Genomic DNA, 16,060 nt, shown 5'->3' on the forward strand with positions numbered 1-16,060 from the left:
CTTCAGGTAGATGTCTGTGATATCGTTTTGTACTTTCTTTGATTTAAATAAAAGATCTAAATTGTTTTTTTTTAGTGTGTCTCAATGCTAATAGTCTAGGTTATGCAACACTTTTGTCCATAGCTGTGCTTTTTCCTGTTACTGATAGCTCTAATTCTGCATTTACAGCTATAGGGGGAACACATTGCACTGAAATGCTTCTTGTTCTTGTTATTACTGTTTTGTTATCTTACATCAAGGCTGTGTCCCAGGCATTGCACACTACTGCTGTGTGAAAGAGTTATCCTTTTAAACTGTTTCTTGTGTTCTGCAGTGGGTCATGGGCAGAGCGAGGGAGACCGGATGGTGATCTCTGACTTCCACATCTTCATCAGGGACACCTTACAGCACATTGACATCATGAAGAAGAACCACCCAGGCCTGCCTGTGTTCTTAGTGGGACATTCCATGGTACACTCCCTTTTACTGTCACTATTAAAATGCTTTTGCGAACTGGCATCCAGTCAGTTCATAAAGAAGAAAGAGAGAGACATGGGATTTGTTACATACAACGCTCTTGCACTGATATATTTTGTAATGTCTGTGCGTTAAAAAAGTTACTAGACCAGTTCAGATATGCAAAAGACCCCTAAATTCAAATGGATTGCCAGCGGATATGCCAAGGATAAAGGACGCCCACTAGAGCAATGAAACATGGCGAGTAGCAACAGTACATCATTCCAGAAAATTGAATGCATTTGAGCACCTGCTGTATAGACATAATAAAGCACTGTGAAGCAAGATGCCAGCCTTACCAGCCTCTTCCACTGTCCATTGTTGCTGCCGGCCGGGTTTGATTGCTCTAGAGTGCCAGGTACTGTCTTTCTTTAGGTTTCATTTCACATTACAGTAGCAGCAGCAGCAGTTAAAGCAAAATACAAAACATGATTATGGTTCTTAATGTAGAGAGACGGCTGGATGCAGAGATACTGTACAGTGGAGAATCACATTGGTAATCACATAAAAGGCCACTATACTTTATAAATTGTCAGAATTATATGAATGAGTTTCTCTGGATGAATCAATTACCAAATGGCCATCAGCATCTGCCCTGTTATTGCAGTCTGTACTTGGTTTACCTGTAATTATTCCTGGCTGTGGATGCACTCAGTGACAGGGATACAGTGAGCAAGTGCCTGTCTGAGTTTTTTTTTTGGGGGGGGGTGGGGGACTTGTGCTTTTCACATTGTACATAACAGGTTTACACTGCAGTATGTTATTCAGGCAGGGCAAATGGGAGAACTTGTGTGCAGTTCTGGTCACCTCGCTATAAAAAAGATATTGCTGCTCTAGAAAGAGTGCAAAGAAGAGCGACCAGAATTATTCCAGGCTTAAAAGGCATGTCATATGCAGACAGGCTAAAAGAATTGAATCTGTTCAGTCTTGAACAAAGAAGACTACGTGGCGACCTAATTCAAGCATTCAAAATTCTAAAAGGTATTGACAGTGTCGACCCAAGGGACTTTTTCAGCCTGAAAAAAGACCAGGGGTCTCAAATGGAGTTTAGACAAAGGGGCATTCAGAACAGAAAATAGGAGACACTTTTTTACACAGAGAATTGTGAGGGTCTGGAATCAACTCCCCAGTAATGTTGTTGAAGCTGACACCCTGGGATCCTTCAAGAAGCTGCTTGATGAGATTTTGGGATCAATAAGCTACTAACAACCAAACGAGCAAGATGGGCCGAATGGCCTCCTCTCGTTTGTAAACTTTCTTATGTTCTTATGTTCTTATGTTCTAACTTCTATAAATGATTTCTGATTCTCTATTAATCAGACATAGTAACACCACGGGAAGGCACATTTACACACCTCATGTGCATCACGTTGTTCGTCATGTGATTTACATAATGAGTCAAGTGTATCTCATTCTTAGCCTTTGCTGATATATCTCATATTGTCTTCTCAGTAGCTGAAATAAGACTTGAAAAGTGACACAATGGAATATTTTCATATTAAAGAACTAAAAACATTAGATTTAAGAAGTAACTTTTACATCTGGTCTCCCAGACCCAGATTTGCATTAATCTTGAGCATGTTACTTTTTGGTAAACTAGCCCAAGATCAGCGCTAATCAGGTTCTGTGAAACCAGAAGTCTCTGTGTTTTAGATAATTTTATTCAACATCTTTGCAAATATTCTGTCCGTTATTTAAATGAATAGTATATTGTGGTGTCCCAAAATCTAGTTAAATTTTACAGTAAAATGTAGTATACTGGTGTATGTTTATAGCTTTAGATGATATAACCCTGGGTATGCTTTGTTTTTGTTCACAAAAAACACCCATTTCTAGTTTAATCTGATTTTAACAAGTTCCCCTCTTGAAACTTCCCTGCATCTTCATCAGTCTCTAAGCCAGAAAGTCACAATCCTGCCACTACTTGAGTCCAGCAGTTAAAGGCTATTAATGACATCTCCCATCTCTACTTTGGTTGAAGCTAACAAGATAATTCAATGTTGTACCTGCCGTGCACTTCTATTAGGTACAGTACATGGGTCTCAAATGTGCAGTTTTGAAAGAAACATGTAATTTTGAAAACATGGTATACGGTGCTACACTAAAGAAAGTTCTCAGTTGCTGTGTTGTACTCTCAGGAAGTCTGTTACACTTGCATTTCCTTTCTCATTTCCCCTCAGTATAGTCCTTGGGGTCTATATATCTTACTGACTGCAAAGCATGTCAGTTATTAGGGAAAGTAGCTGGTTGGTTACTAATAGGTAAGACAGCCCTGAAGAGGTGGGGACAATTTCACTCTCCAGGTGACCGTGAAATGACCATGAAAGTGTAAATTATCAGAAATTTTGCAAACATTCTGTGTAGTTCCAGATGTTGTGTTTCAAAATGAAAATTTGTGTTTGCCGAAACACAGATTTTTTCCAAAACTACACATTTGAGACATAAAGAGTGAATGGATGTGCACGACCTTTGGAATTATTTTGTTAGCAACAATAACTAATGACAGGAAAGAAAGTTTTGAAGGGATTGCAACAATTTCACCCTCCAAGGAAGTACAACACTATCTGAAAGCATGGCTTGCAAACAGATTTGTTTTAGTGTATTACCAGATCTGGGAGGTGGTATTTCCAACATCGGTTTGGCTAGCAACCTTATTAAGCTTGAAAAACTACTGGTATGTTCCAAGCTACATGCATTGCTATAAGTAAAATAAGGTCTAATTCTGTCACCTTGTCCTTTACAGGGAGGAGCTATCTCCATCCTGACTGCATGTGAGAGACCGACTGAGTTTGCCGGCCTGGTGTTGATCTCACCGATGGTCGTCTTGCATCCAGAATCAGCGACCCCTTTTAAGGTAACTACAAAGCACTGTTGTGAGAGCCAGAAAACAGCCTTGCATCTACAATTCACTGGGACGTATTTTAAAGATCCTTAAAGTACACGGCGCTAGCAGAACTTTTCCAGTAAGTCTTATCATATATATATACGGTCATCATTTTTTAGGTCTGGATTTTCGTATATGGAAAATGCACACATTCTGGTAAATTCAATGGTCATTTATTCGACGCTGTTATTAAAGAACGCATATTAAACGCTCCTTGAATGCTACACTTCCTGTCAACTTTGTGAGGTCGCGTGAATAAACTACAGCAAGTTGACACTAAAAGCACTTCAGTCACAGGAAAAGCAGGGATTGGTACTCAAAAGTGATTCAGTGTGTCTAGCTTCTCGGAGTTTGAGTTATTTTAAAGAAAGTAGATGCCAAGCTTTTAGAAGGTTTCAGTTTTTAATGTTTTTTTTTTTTTCCTGGAGAAATGTATATATTATATATATATATATATATATATATATATATATATATATATATATATATATATATATATATATATATAGTCCTATATATATAATAAAGTCTCAATTTAAGCTTAACATTCAGAATTAGTTTTTTCCAACAAGAACTCAAACTCGCAGAAGCAGCTTTCCTGTGTCGGATTTGTTCCTTCAATGGGAAATGCAACATGGGAAAGACTGCAAAAGACTGCCAGTTTTATTGTTTTCAAATGCTATGAAAGAAATTCCAATTAAAATGAAATACCTGTCTAACCTGTCTGTTTCAAATAGGAAAATTTGATATCTCCGAAGTGATGATAATACATCCTAGTTACGATTTACTAGCATTATTTTGTTATCTCTGTATACTTGGTTAGGTGAGCCTTTCAGTGTTGCTATAGAGCCAACAGATGTGATCATGAATGGTTTTCTTTGTAGTACTGAGTAAGTGTTGTGTGTAGGCGTCCATGTATATAACCTACTATCTAGCTTCAGTTATATGTGTGTCATTAGAGCTGTCTGTTATCTTGAATTTTACACTTGTGTTCATCATAAAAGAAATGGAGAAATTGTTTCTTCCCTATGGCTGATAACTAACACATACTTTTTTTCCCTCTTATAACCCCCCACGTTGTCAGTCAAGCTCTTAAGCTCAATCTAGAAAGTTATGGCTTTCTTATCATTTTTTACTGCTCACATCTCATGTGTGCGCCATTGTAATGTAAAGCCATTGTAAAGCCTTGGGTGCTATATGGTATCTATAACATTGCTCCTGCATTTGAAATGCCTTTGTGGATTTGTATAATGTGTTTTCCATGGCTCTTATATTTTTAGGTGTTCCTTGCCAAGCTTCTGAATCATTTGCTACCAAGCCTGAGCTTGGGGATCATAGACTCCAAATGGATCTCTCGAGATGAGAAAGAGGTAACTCTTCTGCTTTTATCTGTTCTTTATTGTGGAAGATGTTCATAGTTATTGGCAAGATTTCCAATGGCCTCAAAAAGAAGGCTTTGTATTCGTCTGCAGGTAGCATGAGATAAGAGTGTGATGTAAGTATTTAGCCAGCTTTATGATATAAGAAGGGATATTATTAATTATCTAGATCATTCATCCACAGCCAGACACCCACAATGTACACAACAGAATCAGAAAGAAACAATAATATACCTAGACAGATGTTTTCTGTTTTAAAATAAGTAATTTATCTTTATTAGTTATATAAAAAGTGTCTCGTCTTAATGTATGGCTTTTCTTTAGTACAACTTCATTCCTAGTTACTGTGTCAGAGTTTGCATTTATCTAAATACAGTCAACAGATTAGAAAAATCAATATCAGTTTAGTAAACACCTTAAAAGTTGTGAACTTTCACTCGCCAGTCAGAGAGCCCCATTATGGGGATAAGGCGTCATTGTTATTGACTGTTTCTTGAGTTAAAACCCAACAGAGAACACCCCTGTTGGTGGTGTGGCTCAGGCTTATCGACATAGTCAATGAACAATGCCCTCCAGTCAAGGTTATATTTATAGCTTTAAATATAGGTTTGATGTAGTCTGAGCCTCCTTATGCAATGTTCACTTACATTTAAAAGCATATACTGGCAAATGTTTAATAAAAACCGTCACATACAGTATTCAAATACAATGTGTCATTGTACTAGATACGATGACACTTACTGAACAAAAATCAGTGTAAAATGTCCACAGTAAAAGTGCATTGCGTGTTTGGTGCATACAGTATTAATGTTTTTAAACCTCGTAAACTTGCAAGTACAGTGTTTACAAAAAACATAAAAGTGTTTTTAATTCCAATAAATGTCAGTTTACTGACATTCAAATCCAAATGTTGATTTGCAAGATTGTCTAAAATCACATTTTTCTCCACGCTTATTAGCAGAATTATAACCCCCAATTAAAACAGTGTGTTGCACATGTACAATAAAATTAAAAAAATTAAAAACGGTGCTGGATTCCATGTCCTGACCGAACATGATCACCTCTTGAACAGGCAGCATACAGGATGATACAGCCAAAGACAAACCAAGCAGCCAGGTGAAGACACACTTCAGCTTACTGTGTGTTTCATTTGCACTGTAGGAAGTGAACAAAAAAACCAACATATATTGACATAGCCCTTTAGAACTGATCATACTTATAATTACAATGCATTTAAATAAGCTTCAACTAACCAAACAGGAGCACCATGCAGGCTTACAGGCCTTACTAATTCAAGGAATGACAGGTGGAATGGGGGAAGGGGAATGAACCATTAGAATGGTAATTCAGGAATGACAGGTGGAAGGGTGTAGTGGAATGTACCATTAGAATGGTAATTCAGGAATGACGTGGAATGGCGTAGCGGAATGTGCCATTTAGAAGCACATGCTTGTACTTTCCGTTATGTTCAGATGGTTATTCATTTGGTTTAAGGATTATAAGGCTCTGGGTGGCCGATCTGCCCCTGATACATACACAAACAGAAATAGTCCTGGAACAGTATGCTTTCAGGCTACAGCGGTCAACAGTCGGTGAGATGTTTATGTTTCACAGAGAGACAGTAATACAGGGTGGTTCGTAAGTCTAGTTGGTGGATAAACTAGAAAAGCTGGCAGATACCAACAGAGAACAACAGAACGGGTGCCAGATTGTGTGATAGAAATAATTGCAACAGTATAAAACTAGCAAGTAACAACTTATCCAAGGGTTACATAGAAATGATTTACTGAATCTTTATTGTGCACCAACAAGAGCTCCCATGCATGAGACAGACATGTCTTCCAAGCCTGACAGTTCATTGTGAATTGGAATGTTCTGAAGAAACAGATTAGAGCAGTTCTGTATTCTTCTTCTTCTTCTTCTTCTTCTTCTTCTTCTTCTTCTTCTTCTTCTTCTTCTTCTTCTTCTTCTTATTATTATTATTATTATTATTATTATTATGCAACTTTTTTAGTGGTGGAATCTCTTAGTCATGGTATAAATTTGCTTTTGAATGTGCATGGCAAAGAAAATGTGTGGAAATATTTTATATCTCTAATAATTACCTTTGAAAGGTGTAGTACAGTAGTGTATATGTGCAATTTTAAAATCTCCAAGCTACAATATTCAGATAAGAAGCATTCTTAAAAAAATACATACTGCATAACCGTCCCAGTTCTGAGCTTCGGAAATGTGGTCAAGCTATTCCCATGGGTATACTAATCCTTCCACAGTTTATCATGGTTTGACATGTTCTGTTAATATGTTTTTGCATACCTCTTTGGGCTTTACAATGCTTTATTACAAGTTGCTATGCTTTTACTACAGGGTAAGAACAATAAGTTTGCATCTCAGGGTTATTATTATACCTTTTAATACATGAATAGCAGTGTATATATCTGGATAGATTTTGTGCGGCATACTGGACACAGTTTCCTAGAGTCGGTCTGTTTCTTTCTCCATGTATGTCTTTCATTTCTCTTTTCTGGATCGTTTTAATTGTGTATCATTTTATCATGCAGCCGATCATTTGTTTCCTGTCAGTAATTCTTCTTTGTCTGTGTGTGTGTGTGTGTTGTACATCATTGTGTCATTTAGTCTGTCATTGATCAATGTCATGGAGTCCTCTCGAGATCAAACGCTGGGTGACAATATTGTCATGTCTGAAAAATGAAGAGGAAATAAATCATTAATCTCTGGAAGACATGTCATGTGGTAAATACAGTAACGTTATGGAGAAACAACTACCTACAAGCGACCTGGTTTCATTTTTCCAAATTGTGTGTTTAATACTCATGAGAGATAAAGGACAGTGGCGTTTTATTCACCAGGCATCACTGCCTCTATTAATTAATTTAATAACTGGAAGAAGGATGTGCTCCATCTCTACAGTGAATTCTCCAAGCCTTCAGCATTGAGCAGTGAGCTGCAGGCAAGGAGTCTGACTCACCTTGGCCTGCTTGTGCTGGGCAGTGTAGAACAGTGCACCAGGACATGTAATATAGTCTCAAGCTGTTTCTTATCACAACACAGATTCATCCATGTACATGATTCTTCCATTACTCGGTATTAACATTGTTAAGCATACATTTTTGAGAGTATGAGATTCTGGGGATATAGAGTGTGTCTATCTGTAGGTACATCAATCCTTTTTGTATAACTATTTGTTTGCATATATGTGGAATGTTTCTCCAGTTGTCATGAAACTTTATATTAACATTATTTAGTTGAAGTTATTGAGAGTATCTGATTCTGTAGACATGGGGTGTGTCTGTCTGTTCATCCATTTGTCTGTCTTGCTTTCTTGTTGGACGATCGCTTATGAAACTTGATAATTACACTATGTAACACAATTTTTGTTCCTGGGTAGTAAGTGTTATTTCCTAATTGCTTATGCCTCGAAAGTATAGAACATGGCTATTATTCCCCACAAACTTTGCTTTTGTGACCAGGACAGTGATATTTCAAAATTTCCAATGGGAAAATGGGCAAATGTGTGTCTTTTCGTTCACAAAAAGTCAGAAAAAAACAACATATGAATCCAAATTAACATGTATTTATACTAAAGTAATACAAAAATGACTACAAAAGATTTAGAAGTGAGTAGTTTTTCGGGATTTACGATTATACTGTAAATCACTTTCACGAATCAGCCCCCAAATGTAGTCTCCCATCATGTTCTCGTTATACTGTCCTTGGTAGCGGCGTTCAAAGTCCAGTATATCCTGGATACTCCCATGTTCTCCTTGAATTTATCAAGATGAGCATCAAGGATATGGACTTTGAGGGACATCCTACAGCCCATTGTGCCGTAGTTCTTCACCAGAGTCTCAACCAGCTCCACATAGTTTTCGGCCTTGTGATTGCCCAGGAAGCCCCGAACCACTGTGACAAAGCTGTTCCAAGCCGCTTTCTCCTTACTAGTGAGCTTCTTGGGGAATTCATTGCACTCCAGGATCTTCTTTATCTGTGGTCCGACGAAGACACCGGCTTTGACCTTTGCCTCAGACAGCTTAGGGAAGAAGTCTTGAAGGTACTTGAAGGCTGCCGACTCCTTATCTAGAGCTTGACAAATTGTTTCATAAGGCCCAATTTGATGTGCAGTGGTGGCATCAGCACCTTCCGGGGGTCCACCAGTGGCTCCCACTTGACGTTGTTCCTCCCCACAGAGAACTCGATCCGCTGTGGCCAGTCCCGCCTGTGGTAGTGCGCCTTGGTGTCCCTGCTGTCCCAAAGGCAAAGATAGCAGGGAAACTTGGTAAAACCTCCTTGGAGACCCATCAGGAATGCCACCATTGCAGCCTCTTGATGCCATCTCAGAAAAATGCAGATATGTATCCACTTAGGCAGCTGGAACTAAACTGAACTGGTGGGCTTAATGCCCCTGTATTTATACTACTATTTATATTACTGGAAAGTTCTAGAAAGTTCTAGAAATTACTCGAAGTTTACTCAGCACTGAATCTATCTGGAATGTTCTGGAAAATAGGTAAATTTCAAAATATCACTGTCCTGGTCACAAAAGCAAAGTCTGTGGGGAATAATAGCCATTTTCTATACTTTTGAGGCATAAGCAATTAGGAAATAACACTTACTACCCAGGAACCAAAAAAAAATAAATAAATTGTTACACTGTGTTATTATTGTATACTCTTCTGTACAGGCTCTTGCTGTATGTCACAGTCATCCGCTGTTTCATTCTGGGTTGCTGCTCACATCACATGATGACAGTTTCCAGCCTTTTCTGATTACATCTGTAGAGACATTTTTACAGAGACTGTACTAAGGAAGAGTACTTTCAGACTTTTAACTGATTTCTGATTTTTTTCTTTTTTTGCCGTTTCTATGTTCGGTAAATTCGATTTTGACAGTCAGTCCCGAGTGGCTCATCTCTTTGTGGTGTGCAGAGTGAGTCTTGCAGTCAGGCAAACACATGTTTGGGTCCTGGCTTTGCAAATTTGTCGTGTTGCATTAGCTTTGTCGCTATTGCTGGTTTGGGAGGCCAAATCGTCCCTACTGACCACTTGTAATTTGGCGATAAAATTTCAGATTCTGGTATAGATCTATTCACCAGCCTTGCTTTTCTCAATGTCTTTCAACTACAGTGATTTCACTTCAGACACACAGTAAGAAAAGTGTAATCCTCAAATGTCTCTTTGCAGGTTGAAGCATATGATAACGATGAGCTGAACTACCACGGAGGGATGCGCATCTCCTTCGGGATGCAGTTAATGAGAGCCGTTGCCAACATCGAGAAAGCCCTGCCTGACATCTCCTGGCCTTTCCTGCTGCTTCATGGAAACGCAGACAAACTCTGCGATATCAGTGGCTCACAGCTGATGTACGAAAAAGCACAGAGCCAAGACAAAGCACTGAAGGTAAAAGGAAAACCTGCTATTTTTAGGAAACCTGATAATTGATCAAGCAGGCCTCACCCTCAGATCTTGGTGGACACCATCCCAGTATAACTCCTGCACACGGTCCTGTTCAATACAGCTAGCTCACTGCTTGTGAATACTGGTTGAATTATTTTAGATGGCTCATTTTCCCCTAGCAGTCACCACTTAAGACTGCAAGACACCAGGCAGTTGCTGGAACATTTGCTATCTTGGATTCTCTCATTAGCCAGGAAACCTGTTTAGACTCAAACCCACTTTTAACCGAGGCTCCATGTGTTACATAACATTACCTCATATCTGTCCTTGACAGAACAAAAGTTATTAATAAGCATGCTATGCCTTGCATAGAAATGAAGGGTGCAGGGGCTGCTTCAAGTTGACCTCAGTGTCAGTATGTTAAATTCCAGTCAGTCAGCTGTGGCTGCGGGTAGTGTCACAAGTTCATTATTTAGAGGCATGGCTTGGCTACAGAACTGTGCGCAGCAGGAATGATACAGAATGATCATTCCTATTTTACCAGAACCCCCACCCATTGAGATCTGAAATTAAACTGAAACAGAAAAGTGAAAACAATAAACCCCTACAATTGCACCTGAATGCAGTTGGACCTAGAAGTTCTAACAGGTAAAGTTCTAAGAGCCCTGTTCTTGGAACATGCTGTGTGTTGCTTAGGAGACAAATGCCCAAAGTTCCTCCACACTTCTTGGTGCATCTACACATAATCCTGATCCTAACCCTCCACCATTCTACCACAAACTTTTAACTTAATCCTAACCTGTCAGATTGCATTTCAGATGCATTTCAAAGTGTGCAGCATTTAATGCAGACGAATTGACAACTTGAACTGTATTAGATTAAATATAAGTTTTTTTTTTTTAATCACATATTCAGAGCATGTGAACAGCAGATCGATCTCATGTCTTATAAATGTCATATGATATAGAATCATATAGAAGTAAGTATGCATGCACCTGACCTGCTTTTTCTGTACTTTAGAGATGCCTTTGGTTTTAATAACATTAAGTAGAGTAAATGTGTTTTTTATAAGACCCTTATATAGCTTTGATAGACACATTTGCTGGAGGTTTTGCAGTTTCTCATTAGTTTTTAGTATGTTTTTGTCATACCCTGTGTTCAACCACTACTACACTGCTTTGTTTTTATCATGGAATACCAACTGTATTAGGAGATAAAGACATTTAGGTACACTGGTAGTTTTTGCATTACATTGCATGGACTGTGTGCACCTGGCACATACTTGTATCTGAATACACTACAAATAAATTGAATACAATTGTCCCTTTCAATAGAATGAGGCAAACATCAGATAAAGCTGGGTTGTCACCAGGGATTTGTGTTTCACATCCATATTTAAACGCACATTTCTGCCAGGTGATCTGTAATATATACTGTAGGCGTCTTTCGGACAGTTATTTGTGCAGCATTTCGAATGATGATCTGAGAAGTTAAGATCACTTGTTAGTAGCCTCCTTTAAAGCTATGTAGAGGATAGTAGGGGTGATCACATATTGAAATATTTTCCAAGCGTTAAACGTTAAGAATGCTCAAATATAGGTGCCAACTTAAGGATCATACTCACAAAGCATTTACCACCAAGTATTTCTAAAAATAAAAACAAAATATTAAAAAGCTTTAAATAAATAATTGAAGAGCCTCTACATGCACCTCAGCTGTTTCTTGTTAACTCTAGATTACTTTAACTATTTGTGTATTCTTAGTGGTACAGTAAATGCATTAAAACTATGACCCTTAGTGCAGTAAGATGTTTAGAGTCAAAGTAATATATTTTATAATGAAAAGTATTTTCCATTTACACATAAGTGCTGTATGCATGTACTTAATGTTGCAGGGCATCACAAACAAGCAACAGCCTCCCAGTGTTTACAATGTGTTTATTACTAAAGCTTAAATAGCAAGATCCCTAAAGGACAGCACATCCTACTGAGCTTGATATGGAACACTACCTCACACAGAACCAGCTGTAAGAGAAGATAAATAAGCCTGTGTATTGATGTTACCATCTCTCCAGCAGAGAAGCTAGTGTTTACTGCAGTCTTTAATGAAGTCCTATTTCTTAGACAATTCCATGTAAATGATACAAAACTGAGAAGCGAACCACTTTACAGTGCTTGTAATGCCATCAATAGGAGTACTTCAGTTGTTTGGTTCCAGTTTTGTAAAATTGGTAAGTTATTTAAAGACTGGAGTCAATTATTTGAAACTATAACCCAGTATTTCACAAAGCGAGGAGTCTGAGATTGCGAGAAGACATTGAAAATAAAAATATCATTTATTGATAACATTTACAGAGTTATCTGGTATAGTACAGATTACTGGCTTCGGGATACATTTTAAAAGTTTGAAACAATGCATTTGGCAGCAATACAATCAGCATTTTAGTGACATGAGTTGCAAACCCTGTTTTTTTCTGATCCTTGGGTTAAACAGATAAACTACTGTATATAGAACAAAGGAGACTCAGTCTGTTCAGCAGTCAATGCAGGGCTACTGTGTATTACTGTTGTTCTGTCAGTGGAAAGAGATGTGCTTCTATGACATGGGAAGTCATTTTCTGCAGCAGCAGGTTTATCACAATCATGTGTTCTGTGTTTGCAACGAATGGGTCACTTGAGCTCAGAGCCTCTACACAGTTCAAAGAGAACACACAGAATTAAGTGCAATGCTTAAAGCACAACACGGTGCATGACTTTTAATGACCTAAATGTGCTTTTACACACATGTGCATAGTGTTGTTGAGGTATGTGAAATCACAAGCAACCATGGTAGGTGAATACCCATGTTGTGTAGTCTGTAACTAGACAGGTTAAGGTTCAAATACATTTTACGTAGGTAGGATTGTGTCAGTTTGGGAATATTCCCAAAGGGGATCCACACAAACTATACCGCTTTAAAATGTAAATTAAGTATCAAAGAGACTCAGGCATGGGTTTCATTGACTGCAGCAAACCACCTTAAGACACATTTTGCATGATTCTGTCAATGTCTGCCATCTACTGGCAGAGATGAAAATTGCAGCCCCTTGCTAGTACAAAAAAAAAAAAAAAAAAAAGACAGGTGTTACTTATTTGGTATTTAATCCATTTAACTTGCATTACTCTTTTTCAATTGTAATCTCAGCTATAGTTATACACACACCATTGGCTGGCACTATCAAACTCACACAGTGAGCATTAACAGTATTTATGTTATCTAAACCTGCATCAGTAGCTCATGAAAGTACAATGTATAAAACATACTGATATTGCCTAACAATGAAATATATGCACTATATTCAAGGCAATTTATTTTGTATTTATTTATTTATGTATATCAAATATCCTGTGACTATCAGTGTTTTATAAAGAAAAAAAAATCAGTGTAAATAATTAATTTCCCATTTCCAGGTAAATAACAAGGGTAGGTATAACAAAGCTTTAATACTCTACGAATACCAACAGCTGTCTGCATGGCTGTCTTTCCTAAAGCTGATGAAGTTAACCTCTATCAGTACCACTGTAAACTGGCAGCCACACATTACACTAAAACACCTTGAAAGTGCTAAAAAAAACTACAGTCAAACATTTTACTCCCTCCAGGGCCACAGTCTCGCTTGGTACTATGGTGACCGGAATCGAACACAGAATTCAAAGTGCGGTCTCAGCAGTGCTTTGTACAGCCTCATGATAAAGTACTGCCCCCACACTGCTTTCTGTTATGTGTGTGAGTGCTGTCCATTCCACAGTGTCAGTGATACGCTGACGCACTGTGGCTCTAGCGGTTGTGTGTTTGTGTATTGCAGGTCTATGACGGTGCTTACCATGCTCTGCACAAGGATCTGCCCGACACGGCCAGCTCTGTTCTCAAAGAGCTCAGCAGCTGGATTCTCCAGAGACTGCCAGAAAGAAACCCAGTCCAATCCTAAACACAACCGCATGACGCTTTTTCAGCATGTAGGATTTCCTTGCATTCACCTTACTGTTATATATTGAAACTGGCAGCTATTCACACCACTCTGTATATAGTTTTTCATATAGAGTGGATTTACTAATACATGTGGTGTCAGTCTGAGTGGGACATGGCATAGCTTTGTGTTTGGAAAGGATCGCGAAGGGAACTCGCAAGACTAGCATGTTCAGACTGGACCAAGTGTGTATTAACTAGCTTTAAGCCTTTTATGTTCTTATAAAAGTTGTTTTAGCCTTGGAAACATAGCCTTTATGGTACTGTTTTGCTAAACACACAAGTTGAAAAATGCTTGCAGTGAAAATTAGACACAAGTATACATCTGAATGACCTTGAGGTGTCTCAGTGGCCAGTATAACATGTGAAGGTCAATTCAATGGCTTTGATTATGTGTCAGATACAGCAGGAACTCAATGTTCCAAGAGCAAACTTTATACCGGTAATTGTATGAAGACATTGATGGTCTAACTGTTTCTCCAAAGTGTAACAAGTACATCTAAAATATAATAATAAACTAAATAATACTTTGAATTTAGAGATACATGCAGGAAACTACATTTTTTTCCTTAGTTATACATGGCTGGTTTCACAGCCCCTGATTATCATTAAACTTGGACTCCCTTACAAAAGTTTCCCATAGTAAAAGCACAGCAAAGCATAGTGAAAGCATGGCAAAGTATAGGTAAGCATTGTAAATATTAGCAAGGTATGGTAAAGCATGTTAATAAACATGGCAAGCTAGGGTAAATGCATAGTATAACCATGGGAAAAGCATGAGAACTGCAAAATACTGTGCAAAAATACCATTAAACTTTTATAAGGATTACCTTACCTGAGATAACATTAGGTAGTCCAAGGTTAGTGCTAAAAAACAGCTAATATTGTATACTTACATGTTCCTTAAATATTTCATACATCACATTGTTTTTATATTAATTTATTAACTAAACTGGTTTCCAACACAATGATTGTTTCATATTGTTTCTTATTGGCTGGTTTTTCATCTGTGTATTACATGTGTGTCTAAATTATTTTGCTTATTAAGTTGTGTATCTTTACTTAAATACATGTATTTCTGATGTCTTGGAAAAACATATGTAACGTAACACTTTAAAAACTGTACGGCATTTTAGAAATGTGTTTAAAAAAATATAATAACAATATACTTTATATTATAGAAGCAATAATAACGGTCTCACTCTAGTACTTACTCTACCGTTAAAGGCATTTACCAAGTTTCAAAACACAAGGCTGGCAAGGTCCCAGTTCATGCTCCATAACTTTATTATAATGGTAACGACTCTGCTCATAAAATGACAATGAAGGTAATGTATAGCAAGCCACTTTCTTGCTTATTGAATACAGCCCAAAAGTTACAATACTGTTACTCGTAAGGCAGCATTTGAATTAAGTCTCTTTGAAAGGCTTTGCCTCTTGCTGGGAATTAATATCAGCATGATTTTATAAACATGTACTGTACTGTTTGTTTATTTAGCTTGCCTATATTATCATTATATCAACAGAATTACAGTTCTTCGTTTGCGTGCAACTCTTTTTTATTATGTGGATCAGTAGCTAGGAAGTTTAGATAAAGCACTGATGGCACAGTCTGCAGCTGATTTAAGTTAGGTATCTGAGTGCTATACAACAAAATGATACAATAGTCACAATGTAACAATGTCTGTGTGGTCACAATGTACAATGTCTGTATATATATATATATATATATATATATATATATATATATATATATATATATATAGTAATACTGTCAGGTCCTTTAATGCCTGTACATGTGTGTACCTGTTACATGATGAAATATATTTTCCTATATTAAAAGGATATTAATGTTTGTTTATATGAATATAGGTATTTATTAA

General features: G+C 37.6%; 1 protein-coding gene across 3 annotated transcripts in view; it reads left to right on the forward strand.

Moving 5' to 3' along the window:
• Positions 1 to 14,873, forward strand: part of LOC121298210 (monoglyceride lipase-like) — a 39,924-nt gene extending 25,051 nt beyond the window's left edge. For all 3 annotated transcript variants that reach the window (XM_041225177.1, XM_041225179.1, XM_041225176.1), the window contains 5 exons: positions 314 to 450; positions 3,239 to 3,349; positions 4,660 to 4,749; positions 9,960 to 10,175; positions 14,017 to 14,873. In XM_041225177.1, coding sequence (XP_041081111.1) covers positions 314 to 450; positions 3,239 to 3,349; positions 4,660 to 4,749; positions 9,960 to 10,175; positions 14,017 to 14,139 — 677 coding nt within the window. In that variant the 3' untranslated portion in view covers positions 14,140 to 14,873. The remainder of the gene's footprint in view (positions 1 to 313; positions 451 to 3,238; positions 3,350 to 4,659; positions 4,750 to 9,959; positions 10,176 to 14,016) is intronic.
• Positions 14,874 to 16,060: the final 1,187 nt, after the last annotated feature.

Source organism: Polyodon spathula, chromosome 23 (assembly GCF_017654505.1).
Source record: "Polyodon spathula isolate WHYD16114869_AA chromosome 23, ASM1765450v1, whole genome shotgun sequence".
Classification (NCBI taxonomy): domain Eukaryota; kingdom Metazoa; phylum Chordata; class Actinopteri; order Acipenseriformes; family Polyodontidae; genus Polyodon; species Polyodon spathula.